The following is a 24363-nucleotide window of genomic DNA, read 5'->3' on the forward strand; positions in this document are numbered from 1 at the left end:
CTACCTCAATGCCCCTCTGGTTGGTTAAACTCAGAATGTCTCAAACCCAATTCATAATTTTCCCTGTGAAATCTGTTCTTCCCCTAAATGCTCTCTCTGTTCCTGTTGATGGCATCAGCATCCTCTCGGTCGCCCAGGTTTAAAACCTCAGGATGCCCTTTGATCCTTCCCTTTTCCTCCCACATTTCCACTCAAACTGCCTCCAACCAAATGCAGGCCCCTCACTTGCTCTCTGAGTCTATTCTAATGATCCCACCTCCAATCATTTCTCCACACCACCACCAAAAGCATCATTCTATTATGTAGGTCTGACCATGTCTGCCCTCTGCTCAAACGTGATTTGATGTTGTTTACTTTAAAAAGGCTAAACTCATCATCCTGGCATGCAAAGTCCCCCATAAACTGCCTTCTCCCCACCTTTCCAACCTGACATCTTATTATTCTCACACTAAGGAGGCAGCCAGTGGATAGAGCTCGGGGTCTGGAGTCAGGAAGACCTGAGATCAGGACTGACCTGAAACAAATCACTTAGCCTCTGCCTGCCTCAGTTTCATCAACTGTAAAATGGGGATAATCACAGCATCTTCGAGGGCTGTCATGAGGATCACATGATATATTTGTGAGGTGCTTTACACATGTTGACTCATGTTAGTCATGTCCAATTTCATGATCCCGTTTTTTTTTGGGGGGGGGCTGGGGCGGGTGGCAAAGATCCTGGAGTGGTTTGTCATTTTCTTCTCCAGCTCATTTGACAGATGAGGAACTGAGGCAAACAAGTTAAGTAATTTGCCCAGGGACAAACAACTAGTAAGTTTCTGAGGTGAGATTTGAACTTAGGTCCTCCTGACTTGATTGCCAATGCTCTGGCCACTGTGCCTCCTAGCCTCCCCTGCTTGGCACATAGTAGGTACTCAATAAATATGTGTTTCCTTCCTTCCTTCCCCATATTTGCAACAAGCTCCTGCCGCAACTCAGTCTATTGACATTCCTACCTTCTTTAAAAACCAATTCCTCTCCCTTCTCAATTCTTTTTTTTTTTTTTTTGGTGTATGTTGGGCAATGGGGGCTAAGTGATTTGCTCAGGATCACACAGCCAGTAAGTGTTATGTGTCTGAGGTCACATTTGAATTCAGGTCCTCCTGAATCCAGGGCTGGTGCTCTATCCACTGAACCACCTAGCTGCCCCTCAAAGTTTTCATAGGCCCACCTCCCCACCCTCCATTTTAAGGGAAGAAGTGGGTATTTCAAAACTGGACAAGTGTATCCTTTTGGTTCCCTCTTCCTTCCTCCTCTCAGAGGATCCAGGGAGGCTGTGTTTCTGTCCAATTACACAGAAGAGAGGGCTATAAGATTGACCTGCCTCTGCTGTTCTATTCAGTATTTTTCTTTGATTCTCCTCTACCTGCCCCCCTTGGTGAAGCCCTCCCCTGTTACTCCAGCCCACACCCAGTACTCCCTTCTCTGGTCTCATAGTCCTTACCTGTGACACCACACAGCTCCCAGTTACATCTTGTTCACTAATCCTTTCTCAACTGATAACTCTTCCTTTCCCAATGAGACTACAAACATCTTCCTGGTGGGAACTGGGTCTGCTTCTTTAGAATTCAGCAAACAATCATTAAACGCTTATCTTGTATAGAGAGGCATCATGGGATGGTGGGTAGAAAGCTAATCTCAATGCCAGGAAGACTGTTTGGAGCTCAAGGCCTGCTTACTTAAGCCTCTGACATATAGCTAGTATGACTTTGGACGAGTCATTTCATTTCTTACTGATCTTGGCAACTCCCTAAGGCTAAACTGGGAGCTGTTCACCTGGTTTTCCTCACTCAGGGATTCCATACACTTGTGAAATCATGGGTCCAGTGCCTCTCTTTATCCTATTATGCACAAGGCTAGGTTCTAGAGATACAGATTAAATAAAAAACAGTTCCTATCCTCAAAGAATTTGCAATCTGTTGGGGGAAGGGCAGACCAAGGCATGTACACAATCAATTTAAATAGAAAGCAATACCTAAGAAATGGTAAAACAAAAGATCTGAAACCCTATGAGAAGGGAAAGACCCCCTTCAGCTGATGTGGAGAAAGCAGTTGTTTTTATTGTAGTTCATCCTTCATTTTCTGAAGAGTAATTGGATTTATGAATTAGATTTAAGTGAGGCAAAGCTTCACAAAGTCATCAGCCTCACTCTCTCCTCTGGAGTCATCAAAGTCCAGTGGCAAGGCAAAAGTCAAGATGACTCAGAGGTCAGATAGGTGATGCAGTGCATAGAGAACCAGACCTGGAGTCAGGAGGACCTGAGTTCAAATTCAGCCTCAGATACTTACTAGCTGTATGACCCTGAGTAAGTCACTTAACCCTGATTGCCTTAAAAAAAAAGAAAAGAAAAAGATGACTTGGAGAAGCAGGTAGTAGGGGGCAGGGAGGTGGATATATCCAAGATGGCTTTACCAAGAAGGTGACACCTGACATAAGCTTTTAAGGAAGAGGTGAATAAGTATTCATCCTTCTTCCTAGCATCCTGGGACCCTCTCAACCACTCACTGATTTCATTTTTCATCCCACTTGCTACCTACAATTTACTCCCTACTTCTTTCAACTCCAGGGCAAACTCTTACCTAATTATTCATGATATGATGGAGCACACAGTTGTTTCGGTAGGCTGAGAGACTTGAACTAAGTGGGCTTTAACAGCCAGGTGATTGTTACTAACCCTTTCATGTCTCTGAGACTTGGTTTTCTCATCCATGAAATGGGGATGTTGATATCTTGTGCTACCTACCTCACACAAATTGGTTGTGGAGGAAATATTTTTAAAACCATAAAATGCTACATAAATGTAATTTCTTATTTTTGCATAGGTATACGTCTGTGAGTATCCTGGATATATGTCTGTACAAATTATATATCTGTATATATACTTAGATGAATGAGTGTATGTATAAGTGAAACTGAGAAAAATGGTCCAAAAATAAACGGATTTGTTCATTTGCAAATTTGTAGAAGCTTTCTGTGGATTTAAAAGCAAAACAAAAATAGCTTGACTTAAGGCGTAAAAACAACAAAAGCAATATAAAATTAGTCTAAAATCAATGAAGTTAATAAGTTTTATCCTTTAAGATCTATACTTTATATAAAGTAGACTATAAATTGATTTCTTTTTTACATCAATGGACTAACTTAATAAAAGTGGCAAGTGGTTGTGAAAGAGAGGTAAAGGCAAAGGACTGGGAATCCCTAAGGGGGTTTCACTGCACAGAGTAGAATCCTACCAAACCCACTCCCAAAATATGCATACATATATGTATGTATATGTGCATATGCACATATATATCTGACATATAAAGCTATGGGTTCAAGCATCCAAGGATTCTTTATTTTGGCAGATAATTGTCACAGTCAGTAGAGAGAGCTCTAGCCTAGAAGTCAGAATGACCCAAATTCAAATTCTGCCTTAGCCACTTACTAACTGTGCGACCATAGGAAAATCACTTAACTTCTTGCCAACCTTAGTTTTCTCATCTGCAAATCTTTAGATCCCATATAAATGTTAGTTATGGGCTATACCTATTTTTTCTTTTAGTTTTACTGTTTTGTGGGCTTTGATTTGAATTTACTTTTGATGTACGCTACCAGATTTTAAGTTTCTTGAGGATAAGAATTACGTCTCATACAACTTTCCATTTCCCTCATATTTCTGCAGAGTACTTTATGTATAAATGTTTTGTATATATTAGTGAGTAATCTCTTAAAGAGATCAAAGAAAGAGGAAAAAGACTCATCTGTTAAAGAATATTTATAAAAACTCTTTTCTGTTGTTGCAAAGAATTGGAGACTATAGGGATATTCGTCAATTGGGAATTGCTCAACAATTATCATATATGAATATAATGTGCTATAAGAAATTATGAAAAACCATTTCTGAAAAACCTAGGAAGACTTGTCATGTAGGCATAAGAAGTATTATTATTTCAATTTATTTATAGATGAGGAAACTGAGGCTCAGAGAAATTATATAGACAGTAAGCAGGAAAGGCGTGATTTGAACCCATGTTCTGACTCTATAGCCAGTCCTATTTGCAGTGTACTATGCTGCCTGTCACCCTGCCAGTGAGTGTCTGAGTGTGTGAGATTAGATTTGAACCCAGTTCTTCCTCATTCTAAGTCTAGCACTCTTGCTACTTGGACAAGTTTTTCTCTGAGCATAACTTCCTCATCAGCCTACTTTACTATGTTGTTTTGAGATATTCCGTAATTAAGAAAGTGCTGTATTTGTTCAGTCATTTTCAGTCCCGTCTGACTCTTCATGACCCCATTTGGGGTTTTCTGGTAAAGATACTGGAGTAGTTTGCCATGTCCTTCTCCAGCTCATTTGACAGATGAGGAAACTGAGGCAAATAGGGTTAAGTGACTTGCCCAGGGTCACACTGCTGGTAAGTGTCTGAAGCTGGACTTGAACTCAGGTCTTCCTGACTCTAGGCCCAGCACTCTACCCACTGTACCACCTAGCTATATAAATGTAAACTAGTGTTGACTATATTAATATCTGGATACTAAATATCAAAAAACTTCCTACTTTATATAACTATTATTCACTATTATTTTATTACTATGGTTTGAACTATAATGAAACCATTACATCAATGTACTTAACTTCCCAGTACACTCTCCTATGGTTTCTCTACTTTGGCTATCACCTTCATCTCCTTCCCTCAGGTGATAAGGACTTCGAAACCCTTGGAGTTAGCTCTGATAAGTGAGCTTTTACTTTATCTGACATAGGCTGTTGCTTTATATGAAATATACAGTTCATCTCAGGCCAAGGCAGCCCATTGTTGACAGCCTACCAGGAGGCATACTTGCAGCTCTGTTTTCCAGGCCTGTTCAAGAGGAGGGAGGTCCTCTCAGAAAACACTGAAGGACTTCAAGGAGCCAGTCAGAACATCTTTATTAGGAATACATTGACCTTGACCATGACTGTCCCTCATTTGCTACATTTTTCAGGGAGGACCCCTCCCCACCCCAAATATGCCCCAGGCCAAAGATTCCTGGTATGAATTTCCACCACAGGGAGATTAATGGGAAGAATGCAGTAACACCAACTTCATGAAACCAGATCTCCCCCTTGGACTGAGCAGCTGTGCTGAAGTCAGTGGCATCTGAAGAATGGGTCATCGGTATGAGAAACATCTCGTACTATAATTCCCCCATCATCTTACTCACCTGTCAGGTGGACAACATGATCTTTAAAGTCCCTTCCGGCTCTGACATTCTATATTCTCTGGTCCCAAGGCCCTTCCACTATGCAAATGATGAAGCACAGGCCATTGGCACCTTCTCTAGGAGGACGCTGCCAGTTCCTCTGGAGAGGATGATACAGAAAAGACCTCATTGTACTGAGAGAGAGGATCATTTGGACATGGGCCCTGGAAAAATATTTAGCAGGCCATTCCGATAGGAGCAAAGGAGCACAGGTATACTCAGGAACCTTGATATATGCAAGTACAGATTAGAAGAGGATCTGGAGACTCAGACAACAAAATGTGAGGTAGCATGGTGCAGTAGAAAGCCTAAGGGCTTGTTGCAAGGGTTAGCTTCATGGGTAAGGAAGAGAGAGGGATGTATTTGGAGATAAATGTCAATAAAAACAAAACAGAGAGAGGAGAAAAAAGAAATCAAGGTATCTGGGGCATGAAGTCTGACAACTGACATGTCAGTTTTATACAGGGTTATCTCAAAAGTCTTAGTGTAGTTTTAACCATGAAAGTGAATGTATGTATATGTGCATGTGTGCCCATATATCCATGTATGTGTGTATGTAGGTATATGTGTATGTGTACATACATACATATACTGTTAAAATGTCCACATGACAGCATATAGCCAATTAGTTAATTTTTATCTTTTAAAATTCTTAACATGTTAAAAACAGTTTTTTAAAATTTATAAAGCAAGAGTAGTACAGGTAGACCTTCTACTTTTGAATAAGATCTTTTATTTGTTTTATGGGAACTGAGTCAAAACAGATATGAAAAATTTCAAATAAAGAAAGATGAAATGGACCCACACAAAGCCAACTGCACTAGGAGTCCAGTTGGCTTGGGTTTAGATTTTATCTCTACAACTAACTCGTGTGATCTTGGACAAGTCATCTAATAAGAGCAATGTAAAGTCACACTTAGGTGCCACTTTAGTTTACAAAGTGGTAACCTTAAGGTAGGCAGTGCAAAAAGTTGTCCCCATTTTACAGATGAGAAAACTGAGGACCACATTATGAGGTGTCTCACTCAAGGCCACATAGCTAGTTAAGTGGGAAAGCAACATAAATATAGCTCAGCTCTCAAGCTGCTTTCACTTTTCCTGAGCAGGCCAGACTAATCGATCTCTAAACACCAACCTTCAATGATTCTATGGGAAATGATTTCTTTTACTCAGGAAAACAGTTAAGTTAAGATGCACCTGCCTTCAAAATGGTCTCTAGAAAGCCAGCCAAGGCGTGCATTAGCATGAGGCCAACTGCATAAACTAAGGATTAAAAGCACCTAAGCTTTCATGCTTCCTAATCATTGAGCTGGGGAGGGAACATGCTGCAGCGCCTGGGGGCGAGGCCATTTGCCTAACTTTTCAGCTGTGTGTGCTTAATTTCCAAGAAACTTTCCGTGACCTGTCTAACTTTCCTGGGGTTTGGTTTGTCCTTTTCAAAGCAGAGCGCCCCGGGGGCAGATGACTGCTTCTGTTTCTTGGCCCATAAAACCAGTTTTCTGCCGTGGCTGCTCAGGCACACAAAATATTCCCCTTGCAGCTGAGAACCTTGGGATCTTCAAACCTATGCTGGATTGAATGAGTGATGATACTGCTTGGACTCCCAGTGCATGATAGTGAAAAGTGCCCTCTGCACCTGGATCTAGGTTCAGAATCTGCTCCAGAAACTGGCCACATGTCTCTTTATCTGCCAAAGCCTCAGTTTCTCCAACTGGATGATAGGGATAATAAAACCTCACAGGCTTGTTATAAGAAAGGAGTTTTGCAAACCTTCACATGCAATAGAAACGTAAATTATTATCTTCCTTTCTAAGTGTGGAAGCAGGAGAAAGTAAAATCATTCTGTTAGCAGAAGAAAGGAGAGTTCTAAGAATGATTATAATAGCTGGTTGTTAAGTGTTTATGTGTTGGGCTAGGTGCTGGGGACACAAAGAAAGGGGGGGAAAATCAGTCCCTGCCCTCAAGGAGCTAATAATCTAATGGGAGAGGCAACATACCAGCGGTTGTACCACTTGAAATGATCAGTTATGATTATTACAACTCTTGCTCAACCACTCTTATTAGTTCATGTCCATGCAAGCTTTAGGTTTGCACAGTGCTTTACAAAGTGCTAGGCAGGGCCTGACCTGGAGTAAGGACAAGATGTAAGGATGAGTTCAGATCTGGTCTCAGGCACTTACTAGCTGTGTGACCCTGGGCAAGTCATTTAACCCTTGACTACCTCAGTTTCCTTCTCTGTAAAATAAGGATAATAACATACCTCTAAGGTTGTTGTGAGGATCAAATGAGATATTTGTAAATGATGGTTATTGTTATTATTTTCTAGGGTGAACTTTGTAATGGGCCTGTGAATTGGGTAGTGTAGGATACAATCAAATAATTTCAGAGTGGAAAGCAGCCCCAGAGACCATTCAGCACAACTGAATCAGAATGGCTTCTACAAGAATTTGTTTATATAGCACCTACTATGTGACAGGGCTGTGCTGAGCACTTTACAAATATTATTTCATTTGTTCCTCACAATTCTGAGAGGTAGGTGCTGTTACAATCCTCATTTTACAGATGAAGAAACTGAGGCAGACAGAAGTTAAGTGACTTGACCAAGGTCACACAGTCAATAAGTATCTGAGGTGAGATTTTAACTCAGGTCTTCCTGATTCCAGTCCTCATGCTGTAGCCACTCTGCTTTTATAAGAAATGGTCATCCAATCTCCCCTTGAAGACGTCTTGTGATGGCTACACCAAGTAGCCCATTTCTCTTTGGGATGATTCTATTCATTAAGAAGCACTACCACGCATCAGGCGTGAGTCTCTGTGCCTGTAACTTTTACCCATTTTAAAAATAATATTTTATTTTTTCCAATGACATGTAAAGACAATTTTTAACATTCATTTTTTAAATAATGTTTTGAGTTCCAATTTTTTCTTCCTTCCCTTCTCTCCCCAAGAGGGCAAGCAATTTGATATAGGTTATATGTGTGCAATAGGACATGTTTCCAGATTAGTCATGTTGCGAAAGAAGAAACAGATCAAAAGGAAAAAAAATCACAAAGAAAGATAAAGAAAATGAAAATAGTAGGCTTTGATCTGCGTTCAGACTCCATCAGTTCTTTTTCTGGATGTATTATCTATTGTTTTTAGTTCTGACCTCTGGAAGCAAACTGAACAAGGCTAATCCCTCTTTCACATTTTGACCCTCCAATTAATCGTAATGATGATGATGGTGGAGATGATGATGATGATGGTTACCATCTAAATGCTTTGATGATTGCACTTTACACATTAACTCATTTGAATTACTTTAAAATAACCATAATGAATGGATGAATGAAAAAGTCCTTATTAAGTGCCTACTATGTTCAATGCAAAACAAGTCGGCCTCACTGGATCAGTAATACACCCCGAGGGAGAAACAGAACCCCTGAGCTGAGAGAAAAAGAGTACTCCTGGTATACTCCTTCTACCCTGGGTGGAGATCACTGAAATTCAAATCAATCCATATTTATTAACTAATTATGCCATACAACATGTGCCCAGTAAGTTCCTTAATCTTCCTGAGCCTCCATTTCATCATCTACAGAGTGAACATAGTAATATCTGCACTCCCTCCCTCCCTCCCTCATAGGATTGTTGTGAGATTGAAAAAAGATAACATGTGCAAAAGAGTTCTCAAATTGTAAAGTGTTATTTTTGTTGTTCTCAAATTGTAAAGTTTTGTTTTCTTGGCAAAGATACTGGAGTGGTTTGCCATGTCCTTCTCCAGCTCATTTGACAGATGAGGAAACTGAGGCAAATAGGGTTAAGTGACTTGCCCAGGGTCACACAGCTAGTGAGTATCTGAGGCTAGATTTGAACTCAGGAAAATGAGTCTTCCTGATTCCAACGCCAGTGCTCTATTCACTGTGCTGCCCACTTGAACTTCATATAAATTATATGAATTTCATTTATTACTCCTTTGGGGGCTGGTCTTAGATCCATGTGCTCGATGCAATATACTAAGAACTAACTTAGTAGAGATGGTATTGGAAGAGAAACCAGAAGGTCAGAGGGTGTAGCCTGGTCCTGACCGATGATCTATATGACGTTAAGCAAGTCACTATCCTTGTCTCCACTCTGTTTTCCCAAATGAGGAGAATTCCAGGCTCAGTCTCAAACTTTGTTATGATCATAAATGTAAAGTGTTTTGTGTAGTTCACAAGCCAGCCTATCTGTAAATACAAAATTGGACATGTTGGGAGCTGCCATATAACAAGAGCCCACAAATAATTATAACGAAAGAGAAATACACACACATACATATATGTATATACACATACACATGCAAAGGTTTTATACACGTGTGTATCTGTGTGTAAAATCTACATATCTATATATCTATCTACATGTATATATTTCAACTCATTCGGGAAAGTACCAGCAAGGATTGGGCCAGCAGGGTGATTCCTACCCTACTGAAGTATTATGCAGATTGGCCAGGCTTTTCATGAGAAATTCTCATTCATTATTCCTTTCCACACACTCTACTTTCTCTTCCTCACACGTAGGGCTTAATCCCCCTCTACGTATTGTGGCTGCTGTACCCTATGCCTGGAATGCTTTCCCTCTTCAGCCTGTGAGAATCCTTGGGCTCCTCCAAGACTTAGCTCAAGTGCCACCTTCTTCAGGAGAACTTTCCTGGTCCTTTCAGGGGCTGGTGCCTTTCCTTTGAAGGGTACCTTACCTCTACTCTGTATGTGTCTTGTATATATACCTATACATGTATAGGGCTCTCTCATTAGAATATAAGCTTCTTGAGGCCAGGGACAGTTTGGCTTTTGTCTTTGCGTCCCCAACACTTCACACAGTACTGGGCACATAATGAGTCCTTAATACATGCAGATAGGTGGTATAGCGGATGAAGTGTTACACCTGAAGTCAGAAAGAGTTGGAATTCTGCCTCAGACACCTGTTAGCTGCATAGCCTTGGGCACATTACAGCCTCAGTGTCTTAATGTGAAAAATGGGAACAATAACCCCTATATCACAGGATTGTTGTGGAGAAGCTGTGAAATAATATATGTAAGTTACTTTACATGCACATCTTAATGTGCTATATACATAAATGTTATCTATTTTTATTGGTTGGTTTTATCCCTCTTCAAAGCCTTGGGATGGGATATGGAGGGAGAGAGTAGGGGCCCTGAGCAGGAGGGGAAAAGAGAACCACTGGTAAACTCTCCCTTCCCACCCCCTATCTCCAAGGTGAAAATCACTGTAATTCAAATCAATGCATATTTATTAACCACCTTTGGTGCACAGAGCACTGTGTTAGGCACTAAGTACCTAGTCTTTGTTTCCATAGTGCTAAATCTAGGAGGGGCTGATACCCACAAATAATGATAACAAAAGAGAAATACACACACATGCATATATGTATACACACATATACAAAAGTTTTATACACGTATCTATGTGTAAAATCGACATGTATACATATATCTAGGTACATACACTGCATATACATATCTATATACATACACTGAGACACATTATATGTATATACATGTGTGTGTTTGTGTATGAAACTCTGTGTTGTGAAATCTGGGGTGTAACGGTGCACATTGACTTTGGGGAAAGTGTTGAGGGAAATCCAGGCTTTCTGGAAGACTTCACATTTGAGTCGGATTTTAAAAGATTCTAACAGTGCTGGGCCCAAGCAACTCCTGTGGTTTCTGGGGATAGGAACAGTGAAGTGCAGGGGGTGTTGTTCCATGGAGCTGGAGCGTGGAATAATACCTCAAGAGGAGCTGCTTAAGCTGGGTTGGAGAGGCCGAGTGGAACCAGACTGTCAGGTGCCCTGAAACACCAGGCTCGAGTTTCCCTCAGGCAGCTATTGGAAGCCACTGTAGGAATTTAACCCAAGAAGCAACAAGGACCAGAACTGAGTGAAAGGCTATTCTGACAAGGCTATGAAGCATGGGCTGGAGTTGGGAGATGATGAAAGCCAGAAAACATCCTAAGAAACTCTCGCAATTGTCTGGGTTGGTGTGTCTAGGCAAACTGCATAGAGGTGGCATCAAACTGGAGGCTGGATCCCATCATAAGGCAGCTTAGAGACCTCAGCCAGAGGGTGTCCTGGCAAGGGACCATTGTTTCAGAATAATGTCTTTAGGCCATCATTGACAAGGCTGAATCAATCTTGTGACAGAAGGAAAAAAGGCTAGACATAAGCAACCTTCTAGGCAACAGTGTAGATGGATAGAATGGAGCAGAATCATTCAAATTCCACCTCCAACACAGTCTAGCTGTGACTCTGGACAAGTCCCCTCTGTTTCCTTATCTGTAAAATGAGAATTTCTCCTCATGGTTGGATTAAATGGGGTAATCAAATTGAATGAGGTAAGCACAAAGAAAGTGCTTACTTAGCTCTATGCCTGGCCCATAGTAGGTGCTTAACAGTCTATTCCTTCCCTCACTTCCTCATAGTATTTTGCTCTGTTTTGTATTTTAAACCAGGCCGGTGATTTCATTGCCACAAGGAATACCTAGGGGTTTGAGACTTCATCAGATCCATCAACATGCATTTATTAAATACGTACTTTATGCTGAATGAAACAATGTGTTTAAAATGCTTTGCGAACTTTAAAATTCTCTACGTCACTATCATCATCTTAGTGTAATGGAAAAAAGTGAAAATGTGAGAAAAACTTAGTTTTTGTTCTAGGTCAGTGGTTCTCAAAGTATAATTTGGGGAGGCCCCAAGGTACCCAAGAAGACCCTTTCGGGAAAAAGCCTATGAAGTCAAAACTATTACATACTTATAATACCAAGATACTTTTATATTTCAAATGTGATAAATATTGATAGACATAATCCACATAAACAAAATCTCTAGGGGAGGGATCCCTCAATTTTGAAGAGTAAAGAGGTTCCTCATACCAAACTTTCGGAGTTGTCAGTCCAGAGTGAGCCACAATGCAGTCATGGGACTGGGCACTGCTATTCACTTCTCTTGGTCCAAGTTTTATCATCTATTCAATGGGAGGGCTTACAGCACATAACTTGTAAAGGTTCTTTTCCAGCTAGAATTTTCATGTATCCCAAGAATTCTAAAGTTTCCATCACCTTTAAGAAATTAACCTTATCTTTACAAAACTAATTTCTTCTGCAAAATCTACAGAAAGTAAAGGATTTTCTAAATCTCAGTCTCTCTGAAAAGGTAGGTTCAAATCTAAGGACTGGGTCCAGCCTCATTACTCTTATCATACTTTATTAGGTTATTCAGTTTAAGACCTTGCTCTTGAGATTAATAACAATCATTTTCTAGACATCTACTTGCCCCCTTGTAAGATTTTTTTTAATGTCCAGACCAAAATCATTTCTTCCTCATATACCCACCTCAATCCTTTTTTCTTCCTTCTTTGATAATGACCCTCCAATTGCCTACAAAACCTTGGAGTTGTCTTATTTCTCTCTCCTACACCCCCCTATCAGTCACTGTAAATCAATACCTATTAATCTTATCTTTAAAAATTTCCTCATACCCATCCCTACCACAATATAATTTCTTTGAGTACAAGAGCTGTTTTAGCCAGGAGAGCTAAGTTTGTTTTTTTCTAGTTCAGTGACATGAGGAAATCCCCTTACCAACAAAGAGTGGTACTGGCTTTGTAACTTCAAAGTTGGAGTTATCTGAGAGAGGAAATGACTTGTCCAGCCAGTATATGGCAGAGGCAGGGCACTGGACCAAGCTTAGCTCTTTGGTTGTATCCTTCCATGTCTATAAGCAGGCCAAATGCAAACATTCATTCCTGGAGTGTGCTCTGCTCCCTATTATCACTATTATCACCAAGGTGCCTTTGCTCATGCGGTTCCTTCCACCAGGAATCAGTGCTCCCACCTCATCCATCTCTTCCATAATTGACCACCTCACTATTTCAGGAAGGGTGCCAGCAAGGCTTCACTTTATTCACAACTCGAGTTCTCAGCAGATACTCTCATCCCAGCAGAGCAGATTACTCTTCCCAATCCCAGTTTTCCCACTGTTTTAGGTGGTGCAGTGGATAGAGTGCTGAGCCTGGAGTCAGGAAGAACTGACTTCAAGTCCAGAGATAGTGGCTTGTGACCTTGAGCAAGTCATTTAACCATTGTTTGCCTCAAGTTTCTCCAAATGTAAAATGGGGATAATAGGATCTACCTCCTGGGGTTGTTGTAATGATCAATTAAGACAACAGTTATAAAAGTGCTTAGCACAGTGCCTAGGACACAGTAGATACTATTTTTATAGTATATGTAATTTTTAATACTTTATTTATATACATATGCTATAAAAATAGAACATGCTATAGTCATTAAAATGTAAGCTCCTTGGGGGTAGAGACTGTCCTGCTTACATTTGTATCCATGCTACTTAACCGATCTCTGTCCAACTGGAAATGATCTCTGCTTTGTAAAGACACATTTTATATTCTGTGTTCTTCTTGGGCCCTTTGTGTTATTTCTGCTTATGCCCTAAACCAGGGGTGGGGGAACCCACATAGGGCCCTCTAGGTCCTCAAGTGCTGCCCTTTGAATGAATCCAGACTTCACAGAACAAATCACCCCTGCCCTAAACTCTTGAGCCAGGTGGTCATAGCACCTGTTGAATGAATGAGTTTTTTTCTACATAGTTAAAGCTTAGTTTCATCTGATTTCTTTCTTATGTAAGGCAGAGTGTGGTTCCTGAATAAAAGACATTCTTTAAAAGTCACTGTTGCCTAGGTAGAAAATGATAACGGGAAGCGTTCTGTGGTGGGCAGTGGACATACCGGAAATGAGGTTCTTTCTCCGCGATAACTAAAAAACACTCAGTTCCATGCATTCCAGTAAGGACATGATAGTCCCTCCTGGTATAAACACATCCTATACCTAGTCTTGGGCACTCTTGCCAACAAAGCCTGGTTACTTTTCATGAGAAACTCTTACCAATTCCTAGGGAAGAAAGGTGACACAGAATGGGTCCTACCTAAATGCTTGGGAAGTCAGGAATCAGAACGTTGATTCTGTTTTACTCCAACTGGGAAATCTGGATTACCATTTTCCTAATGTGCCTCATGTACTCTGAGTGGGTCATAGTCCAAAGATATTCTCTAGCTAGGATTCTTCTGTCAAGGAAGCAGATGTTTCTTAATGATTTCAGTGAAGTTTCTATTAGAAGTTACTTACGTAATGTGGTCAAGTGTGCTGCTAACCAGACATCAGACAATGACAAATAAAGCTAGTTCCAGCACTCAGTACGGTACCTGGCATATAGTAGGTGCTTAATAAATGTCCACTGATTTGCCTGTTCTGCTTAAAAACAATCAAATCAATGATAAAAACCCTAGGAGATTGGAATCCATAGTGAACAGTCCTTAATCCAAGGCCTATAAGGAACTGAGGGAAAAAAGTCAATGTGGTAGATATTCTAGGCTATTCAGATTTGGAAACTCCTTCTGCAAATTTCCTTTTGGGGCCACATGAGCCACATACTATGAAGGAATTTCACTCTTATAAGACTGAATGGATTTAAAGGAACAAATGAGCCCGTATCTCTTAAGACAAAGATGACAACCAAAAATGGGGTCAAGTGAACCCACCCATCTATCCAAGACAAAGTAAGCCAACTCCAAATCTTAAGTATTTGTGCCAAAATCAGGAATCTCTCCCCCCACCCCTAAAAAATAAAAAACAAAAAACACAGAAAAAATTCAGTTATAATCCATCTTTATTGTAAAAATCCAGATATAAAATGTATTCTTTCAGTCTTTCCGGTTTTTCCTTTTTTACAAAAACAAAAAGGCACATAAAAACCTTCCCATAGACGGATGTATACAGGCAGCCCCATCCCCCCTCCCCCCATATCTACATGCTTCATTCCAGGACACATTTGCTTTCCCCACATGCTTTGGTTCTTTCCTACCAGGGTAAAATTCTGAATTCCAAGACTGAATTACACAAAGAGGTGGGTGATGGATGCAGAATATGTGGAATGGCCCACGACATGCAGTACAGGGAGACTAGTAGTAGGTTTCTTTCTCCACCCAGCCTAGAAAAGTACAGGAGAAAACAGACACAGACACACAGACACACAGACACACACACACACGTGGAAAAAAAAACAAGAAAAAAAGCCATGTTAGCTATCTGATTTACAACTTTTGTTAAGTGAAAACAAACCACAAAGAATAGAGGATTATCAGCATAAATAAACAAAACTAAGCTTTAGGCATGGAGCTTTCCCCCACAAATTTAGAGTGCAATCTTAATCCCACTGTCAAATTTCATTTAAAAATAATGAGCTTTCTCTGGAAATAGGGTGTAGGCTGACTAGATAATTGTGAATTCTGACAGCTATCAAATTTTGCCTTGTAGTTACTTTGCATTTCAAAGCCAGTGGATGCTGAACATTCCTACAGATGAAAAAGCACTTAAGAGTTCGGTTGTGCTTGGACATCCTTATGAGCAAGAGTAGGGATTGGTTCCCACTAAACACCCTCAAATTGCTTAAGAGTCACAGGTCTTTGTGTTGAGAAAACACAGACCTTTTAAAGGCAAATCCAAGATGGTACCACCTGCCTCCCACTCGCCCACCATAATAATAATGATGTCCTCACCACCAGGGCTCCTTCTGATGATAAGCTTTCTGACTTCATCATACACGAAGATAAGAAGAGAGTAAGGGAAGGCACAGAACCACCACGTTGGTCTAGAAATAGAATCAAATAAGTTACACACGCTCTTGACTACATGGGGGCAAAGATGAGAGGAAGTGAGTAAGACAGAAGTCATGTGCCTCTGTCAAGCCATGATGAAATCCTTCCTCAGAAGGATACCATAACCACAATCCTAGACACACACAATGAAGAGTCACATTGAGATAGGGTCAAACAAAAAAACGAACAGAAATAAGCAGCGAGCCACATGCCTCAGGCCTGAAAGGATCTCATTAAAGGAAATCAGGTCACAGGGTTTCTTTAGCCCTTTTTGGTTTTATTCTTTTTTCGGTTTATTCTTCATGATGGGAAGAGATTTGGACATACTTGCTGTTGCTAATTTTGTGGCGATTCCACTAAAAATTTCTTGTTGGAAGCTGAACAATGACTTGCTTCATCTGCTGGCCTTCGGAACCTTGGACCTATGGCCCAGTCAACCCTAGTCACAACAGCCTCGAGGGACACAGAGGGACAGGCTTTCTTTCTATTTGTATCCCCAGTGCTAATCAGAGTGCCTGGCACACAGTAGGCATTTGTTAAATGTTCACTGCCTGGCGGGATCCAAATCTGAAGTCTGGACATGCTAAAAGCCATAGGAGACACTGGATGATATGGGAAAATTCAGCGGTGGGGTGTGTATGTGTGGTGGGAGACAAGCTGGTTCTCCATCTCATTTAGTTGGAGACGGCTACTACACCCTTACTTGGCCCCAGCAGCAAACCCTGTCCCTGGACAAAATCCTGGCCAACTTTTAAATGAATGTCCCTCTCTCCTCTATATAGATTCCAGCCAAAGGAGTCCATTTTTAAATAAATGCTGGAGAACTATACATTGTGGCGATAAAAACAATTTATCAGTGTCAGCATAGTAAGGACAGCTGACGTTAATATGGCCTACTGATCACACACACATTTGAAATTCCAGGTATCACTGCCTCCATTTTACAGTTAAGTGACTCATCCAAGGTCTCCCTTAGCAACATCAACAAAGTGAAGGACCTTGAAGGAGGGGTTTTGAAACTATTAATGTCAGAGAGGATTTTTATAATTTCAGAAAAGTGTGACTCCTTCCCCATGCTAGTACAAATAGAATTAGTTCAGGATGACTAAAAGGTTAAGCAAAGACTGATCTCTAATAGGGACCTGCTATTGGGTTCCCCACTCCAGTGCACAAAGACCACTGATACCGCTGCTGTTGATTTCCCATAAGAAGCTCTCCTACTTCTTTGGGAGTTAAGAACAGCAGAATGCTTTTATACTTAAGTCTTGAACTCCTCCTCCAATACCACTCCACTAGGAATTGCATTCGTACTGGCTGATAATCTAGGTGTGCCTCCATTTTGGTCAAAGGTTAAATATGTACCAGATTAGACAGCCTCTGGTTCAAGGAGCTAAAATGGCACTCTGCTTCTTCTGGCAGACAGATGTTCAGGGAAAACCTGGTTTTCTGTTTAGGGAATATGAGTGGCCCAAAGAGTGGCTAGCAGTCCTGTGTAATCAATCAACCCCAAGTTCTAAGTGAGGAGGTCTCAGAGACAATTTTAAGTCTCAGCCTGGGTCATACTCAAAACCAATGTAGTTTAGTTGAGACCATATCAACCTCTGGGTTGGTAGACCTGACAATTAACATTTGAAAGCACACCTGGAAAAACTTTCATAAGTTCTGAAAGTAATCACCAAAAGGACTGTATCTCAAAGCGTAAATTCTTTTGTAGACATCAAATGAGTCTAGCACTTACTTGAGGGGATACATCCTCAGGGCAACACCCATCCCAGGACAGTATGAAAGGAAGGCAGCAAGGGCAGTTTCTTCAAAGAGGCCAAATATTAAGATCTTGTTTCTGGAGAGAGAAAAAAAATTGAATGGGAGTAGGGAGACAATAAGAAAATACTTTTCTAGACTTGTTTTTCACCATAGTAAGGTACCTTAGAAAACTTGAAACTTTTCCCTTCCTGTTACCTCATCTTAGAGACAAGGAGGCATGATAGAAGAGTGGACAATGAAGCAGCTTGTCATTGTCAGGAGAATGCTCAAGACCAGTGGCCCGGATCACTTCAACCTTTGTGTCTAAGGCTGGATTGTGCCCAAACACAAAGGGCTGCTCCCTCAAACCTTTAAGCTATGATGTCTGAAATGTGGAGAGGGGATAGGCCTGGTAGCAGGAAGAGGGCCCAGTTGTTATGAAAAAGATTCTCTTATCCTGATGTACCCAGGGGATGGCTCAGCACCAGCAGAAGGCTGTATTCCAGTGAGGTACTTTATACCAGAGCTCTCCTTTCAGCTAGGACTGTTAGTGAGCTTGTGTTACTTACTTCATTCCCTGCTGGAAGACTGAATTCCTTCTGGTTTTACAAATGATCAAGTCAGCCCACTGCACCACCACAATACTGACGAAGAAGGCTGTGTGGCAAGTGAACTCTACTATTTTCCTCTGTTCATAGGTCTAAAGGAGAAAGAGAGACAAAAACACACGTTGAAACACACACAAGCCACCTGGGCCCTTCTTAATCTTCCCCTAGGCTCAGGAAAGACATTCAACAGGTCTTACCCACTGCTGGCCATAGCTGTCCTCCACATCATTCATCCATCGGTCATCCCAGTCCACTCGGATCCCTAATAGGCCTGAGGGTAGGAAACCATTCTCTGCCAGAATCACAAAATATGTAAAGAAGCCTCCAAGAGCTTGGATCATACCTGAGAAAGGAGAATAACACGCTCTTTTGATACCACACCTTGGTGCTTCACGGGGGTGGTAGCACTTTTACACAATGGATATTAACTTAGGTGACTGCCACTGAAGCCTTGAGAGGTTTGATGGGGGATTACTGCTCTTCCAGAGATAAGGAAATAAGGAAATGAAGTTCTCTTCTTAAGGAATGAGCTACACCTGGACTTTTACCAGCCCACCCTTCTTTTCACTATATCAAATTGCCATTCCAGACGAATCTATTTTCAGATGAGGATGCAGTGGTCACTTGACTTGTTCACTAATATGCACCTAGTACTTCACGACTTATCCAAAAAACATGTTAAGAGTTATGTCCTGGGTGATTTCACAAGAACAAAGTTATTCTCTGTAAGCAGCTAGCTATACTTTACGTGACTCACTTTTTGCCTTTTAAGCATGAGTAAGCTGACCTTTCCAAGCTCTATCATGTTCTTCAACACTCCACACCTCCTTATTCCAGGCATTTTCATGGGCTATCCTCCGCGCTGGAGGAATGTCTGCCCCCTTTGTTCTGGCTTCTTCAGCTTCCTTCAAGTCCCAGCTAATTTAGCACACAAGGAAGCCTTTCCTGATTCCCTTTAATGATAATGACTTCCCTCTGTCAATTTCCACTTTTTCATGTATGTACCTTGTTTGTGCAGTTATCTGTACGTTGTTCCTCCATAAGACTGCCTTTTGCCTTTGTTATCCCCAGTGCTTAATAAATTTTAATTGATTTAACCATAAGTCTGTTACATGTCTGTGAGTCGTCACCAGAAGTACTACTTTCTATTTTTTTCCCTTGGTGGTGGTGGTTGGGGGCTTTAAAGGTAAGGGGGTGTGTGTGTGTGTGTGTGTGAGAGAGAGAGAGAGAGAGAGAGAGAGAGAGAGAGAGAGAGAGAGAGAGCGAGCTTTCTGTCTTTCAGTTCTTAGTTCAGGATTCTGATCTCTAAGAAATGATTATCTCTCAACCTGACCAACCAAATTCTCCAGGCTTTGAAACTAATCTCTAGCATTTATTGGAAGCCTAAGGTCCAATTCAGACTAAGGCTTGTTATTTGAAGACTGCTCCTCTGGATGCCAGGAGATAGAAGTCCTTCTTTCCTGTGCTTCATGAGGTTAGGTTGTCCTCAATTTGCCAGAAAGGCAAGATCTCACCTCAGGAAATTATCAAATGGAGTAAAACCCCAAAACTTCTCTAGAAGTGACCTGGCAAGAATTAAATATTAATCTTGAGACACTTCCTGAGATAAGGAAGGGAAGGGATTCTATAAGGCTTTATAACAAGCCAAGACTTCAATCTCTTCAACTCTAAAAAATGGGGTGGTTGGCACCCAGCACAGACATGATGTTTGCTGCTTACCAATCTGTCCGTAGGCCATGCTGATCAGCCGCTCATTCACCAGTTTGTCGGTTTTAGGATTTCTGGGCTGTCTCTTCATGATGTCACTCTCAGCTTGCTCGTAAGCCAGGGAAATAGCTGGCACCTTGGTAGAAGGATAGAAGGCTTTCATGATTCCAGCTGTGACCAGCAAACGGCATGGCAAAGAGGTGCTGTGTATTTTTCTTGAGCTTTGAAAGGCTAAGGTAACCTCACTGTCCCAACCTGGTTTTAAGTTATTCTAAGAATGAGATGGTGCAATGATCTGGTTACCTGACATAATTTGTAAAGGAGAAAGACGTCTTGGTATCTGATAAAAAGACATCAAAGGGAAAGCTTTCACAATACAAAGTGTTTCTCCCATGCTCTCCCTTTGGGATGGAGGCATTCAAACATGTACTCAACTAAAAATAGAAATGGAGTAGATGACTTCTCGGGTCCTTTCCAACAAGGATTCTATGAAAAATGAGGATGGAGGGACATTATTGAGCCCCCTGGCTTATGTGACTAAGCACATTCTTTTCCCTATGGAGGAGCCATGAGGATAATCTGGACATTTCCCTGCAGTGGGTGAGGACAACACCAGCGCACCCCCCTCTCCCATGATGTTACACTCACCAGGAACAAAATGTTTGCTATGTACTACTTGGAAGTTGTCACCTGAACTCACCATGTCAGTGCCCAAGTCAATGCAGAGAATGGTGACAGTCCCCAAGGGCAGAGGGATATTTGCGATGATAAAGATGAGGAAAGGGGTGATTTCTGGAATGTTACTAGTCAGGGTATACGCAATGGATTTTTTCAGGTTATCAAAGATCAGTCGACCTAGGAAAAGCAAGATCATTCATTAAAAAGCCCCATTAACTAGTCCAAAGAAAAAAAAAAGGTACAAAACATAGGCATCAAAATGAAGCATCTTTTTCATTAGGGAAGATTTGCAGCACATGGCAGGAGCATCAGGGTTTCTTGTACCTTCTTCGACTCCCGTCACAATAGAAGCAAAGTTATCATCGAGAAGGATCATATCAGCAGCCTGCTTGGACACATCGGAGCCAGAAATACCCATAGCGACTCCAATGTCTGCTTTCTTAAGGGCAGGAGAATCGTTCACACCATCCCCGGTCACAGCTACAATAGCACCCTGCCCAGAGAAAAGAAAAGCATTAATGAAGGAGATGCTTCACCTTGGTGGGATGGAAGTAATCAAAAATGGTCTCATGCTTATCCGTTACTCTCCTGGCATCCTCAATGTACCAAAGTAAAGCTTTATTTTTGCCCTAGGAATGTGGTGGCATGGGTTTCCCTGGTCACCTTCATATCAGTTTTCTAAGGGGAGAGATTCAGCTGGGCAGAAGGAATTCCAGTCCAGGCATCCTGGTACTGAACCAGGCTTTCTTTCTCTATTTCCTGACAGCGGTTTGGAAATCAATAAACCAGAAGCATCCCAGGCTCACTGGTGCTGGAAGGGATCTTAGGTCATCTTCTGGCTCTCTTAGTTTGGTGCTCCCCTCCCCCCCTAGTCTGAGAAGAGAAGACATTATACTATGCAAGCCTGATGAACCCATAAGAAAACCTATCAGTGATTCCACCATAGGTACCATACTGCTGCTGTGAAATTTGACTTCTATAGGTGGCAAAGCCCCTGAAACGTCATTGTGAACTATCTGCTCCCCCCCCCCCCCCCCCGTTCTGCAAAGCCTGCCCTCTGACCTGTCTCTGGCAACCTTCCACAATAATGAGCTTCTGCTGAGGAGAGGTTCTGGCAAAGACAATCTCGGTGTGGTGCTTCAGGATGTCATCCAGCTGTTCAGGAGTCATGTCCTTCAAATCACTACCATGCACGACACAGGCCTTGGCATCTCTAGAATTCCAAACAAACATAGCACTTAAGTCCTCTCTGCCTCACTTCCCTCATCTGTAAATGGAGGCAATACCTATACACAGACAACAAATCATATATATAAAAAATCATACATATTTATTATACGTATAATTTAGTATCATATATTTATATATACATATTTTAAATATACACACATACGTTTATAATATAAATATGTAATATTAATAAGCATCAATAAATATCTACAATATTTACATGATTTGTTGCATACAAACACGTAATATATCAACTATATGCATATACATACACACAAAAGGATTATGTATGTACATATGTACAAATGTGATGATATCACACATATCTGTGTTTGTTGTAGATATGCACAAATGTGATATGCATCACATATTTGTGCATATCTACAACAAAATTATGTATGGAAATGTTTTACAAACCCCTAAGCAGTACAGAAATATATTATTACTAATTATTAGCTCACCTGCATGTATTTCCCAGCTCCCCCCACCTCCCCCCCAAAAAAGGCTGATTTGTATAGGTAAAACCAAGTTTCAATATCCCACTTTCCACAGCTATTATGCAGAAAATGGTTACAAGTGATGTTTTAGCTCCGGGGGAGATTCCGATTGGCTGGGGGAAAAAGGACAAACTGACCACAAGATGTCAGCAGCTAAGGAGGGCTATCTCTTCTCCTTCCAGATTTTTAACCAAACCTTCTTGGATGTTTCTTAGCTATGTGACCCAATTTAAAAGGCTGACAAATGAACCAAGCAAAATCAATATCAATGGATAAATGTTTCAGAAAGCTTATTTTTAAAGGATTGGGGATAGCATGGAAAGTGTCATGGAAAATAACATTGCATTGGGAGCCAGGAAATATTGGTTTTCTATAATCCTGCCATGCCTTTTCGGGTTTTTTGATTCTGGGCAAGTCACTTGGCAGCCACCCCTTTTCTCTACAAAATGAGGGGGCTTGGGGCAGCTAGGTGGCGCAGTGGCTGGAGTACCGGCCCTGGAGTCAGGAGGACCTGAGTTCATATCCAGCCTCTGACACACAACACTCACTAGCTGTGTGACTCTGGGCAAGTCACTTAACTCCAATTGCCTCAAAAACAAAAACCAAAAAACAAAATGAGGAGCTTCAGCCATGAAAAAAAATGTCATCCTGTGGTTTGCCTTTACTGATTTGGACTCCTATAACTCAACACCAAGTATTCTAACCAGATCCTGTTGTCTAATTTAGAACGTGCCTAAATTAGAAACAAAAGGGGCTTAGGCAAGTGATTCTCTTTCTAGATAACTCAAGGAAGTTGACTTGCTTTGGCTACTGGAGTATTTTTGTCCTAGAAGGAATTACCTCACTAGGGAGTTCCTATCTATCAACGCAGACCAGCAACTGCCCTCAGCAACTTATAGTCTTAGGGGCTGCTGTCTAGGCAGCCAAAGATAAGTGCCTTGTCTAGGGTCACCCACTTATCAGGAGCAGGACTAAACAGAGTACAACACGGCTTCCTGATTCTTTAGTCAGTTCTAGAATCATTATGCTATACTAGCTGCCTGCATATTTCAGGGAAAACTCAAACTCTCTTAAGGGCTAAAGTTATATGGATAACTACTTCCATTGCATTCTACTTTACTTTCTTATTGTGGTGGACTAGTATTTTTCCTTGCTATCTTTAAATAATGCTTAGGTTGCTTCAAAAATTGTTGCCCTGTCTTTCCCCAACTCCAACTCCCCAAGCAGGACTTATAGAAACGGAGGCAGTTTGCCTGGCTCTAGATTCTAAACAACTTGTCAATTTCTCATGAACTCTGGTTCCCATGTCACTTAGGAAGGTGACACCTTGGGGTTACCCGTGTCTATCCCAAAGATACTTCCAGTGAACAACTGGGAACAGCACTCATGATGATGTCCTGCCAGCTAAATTCAGGGTAACATTTAAGTACATCTGAGCTGCTTTTGGGAGACTGCTCCAAAACCTAGGATTTGTTCCCCACCGGGAACATATGGGGGTGGGGAAGAGAATGCACCAACTACCATGTGGCTGTCATCCTGGATTGCAAACTAGTGACTGCAAAGCTTCCTCCTCTAAACCTCTTAGGAAGCCTGTTCACCCCTGACTTTCTAAACTGCTAAAAGGCTCACTCAAACAAGAGCTAACCCCAGACATTGTTCAGTTATACTGTATGAAGGCTTGGAACCAGAGAGAAGCAGAAACCAGATTACTCGGTCTGATTTCACCAAACAGCCAGCCCAGCCAAAAGAGCTTCTGGTGTTACCTGGCATTCACTTGGCTCACGGGAATGTTGAGACGGGCAGCAATGTCTTCAACAGTCTCATTGCCTTCTGAGATGATGCCTACACCTTTTGCAATAGCTTTAGCTGTGATTGGATGGTCTCCAGTGACCATGATCACCTGGTAAGAGAAAAAGAGGAAGAAATCC

General features: G+C 41.4%; 1 protein-coding gene across 1 annotated transcript in view; it reads right to left on the reverse strand.

Annotated features, from left to right (window-relative positions):
* Window positions 1–14966: 14966 nt before the first annotated feature.
* ATP1A1 (ATPase Na+/K+ transporting subunit alpha 1) overlaps window positions 14967–24363 on the reverse strand; it is a 34884-nt gene continuing 25487 nt past the window's right edge. The window contains exons 14-23 of the mRNA XM_078154937.1: window positions 24199–24335; window positions 21771–21921; window positions 21033–21201; window positions 20731–20885; window positions 20043–20166; window positions 18521–18666; window positions 18285–18415; window positions 17711–17812; window positions 15874–15965; window positions 14967–15305 (exon numbers count right to left, since the gene is read on the reverse strand). Coding sequence (XP_078011063.1) covers window positions 15277–15305; window positions 15874–15965; window positions 17711–17812; window positions 18285–18415; window positions 18521–18666; window positions 20043–20166; window positions 20731–20885; window positions 21033–21201; window positions 21771–21921; window positions 24199–24335 — 1236 coding nt within the window. The 3' untranslated portion in view covers window positions 14967–15276. The remainder of the gene's footprint in view (window positions 15306–15873; window positions 15966–17710; window positions 17813–18284; window positions 18416–18520; window positions 18667–20042; window positions 20167–20730; window positions 20886–21032; window positions 21202–21770; window positions 21922–24198; window positions 24336–24363) is intronic.

Source organism: Phascolarctos cinereus, unplaced genomic scaffold (genome assembly GCF_003287225.1).
Source record: "Phascolarctos cinereus isolate Bilbo 61053 unplaced genomic scaffold, phaCin_HiC Scaffold_5;HRSCAF=322, whole genome shotgun sequence".
Classification (NCBI taxonomy): Eukaryota; Metazoa; Chordata; class Mammalia; order Diprotodontia; family Phascolarctidae; genus Phascolarctos; species Phascolarctos cinereus.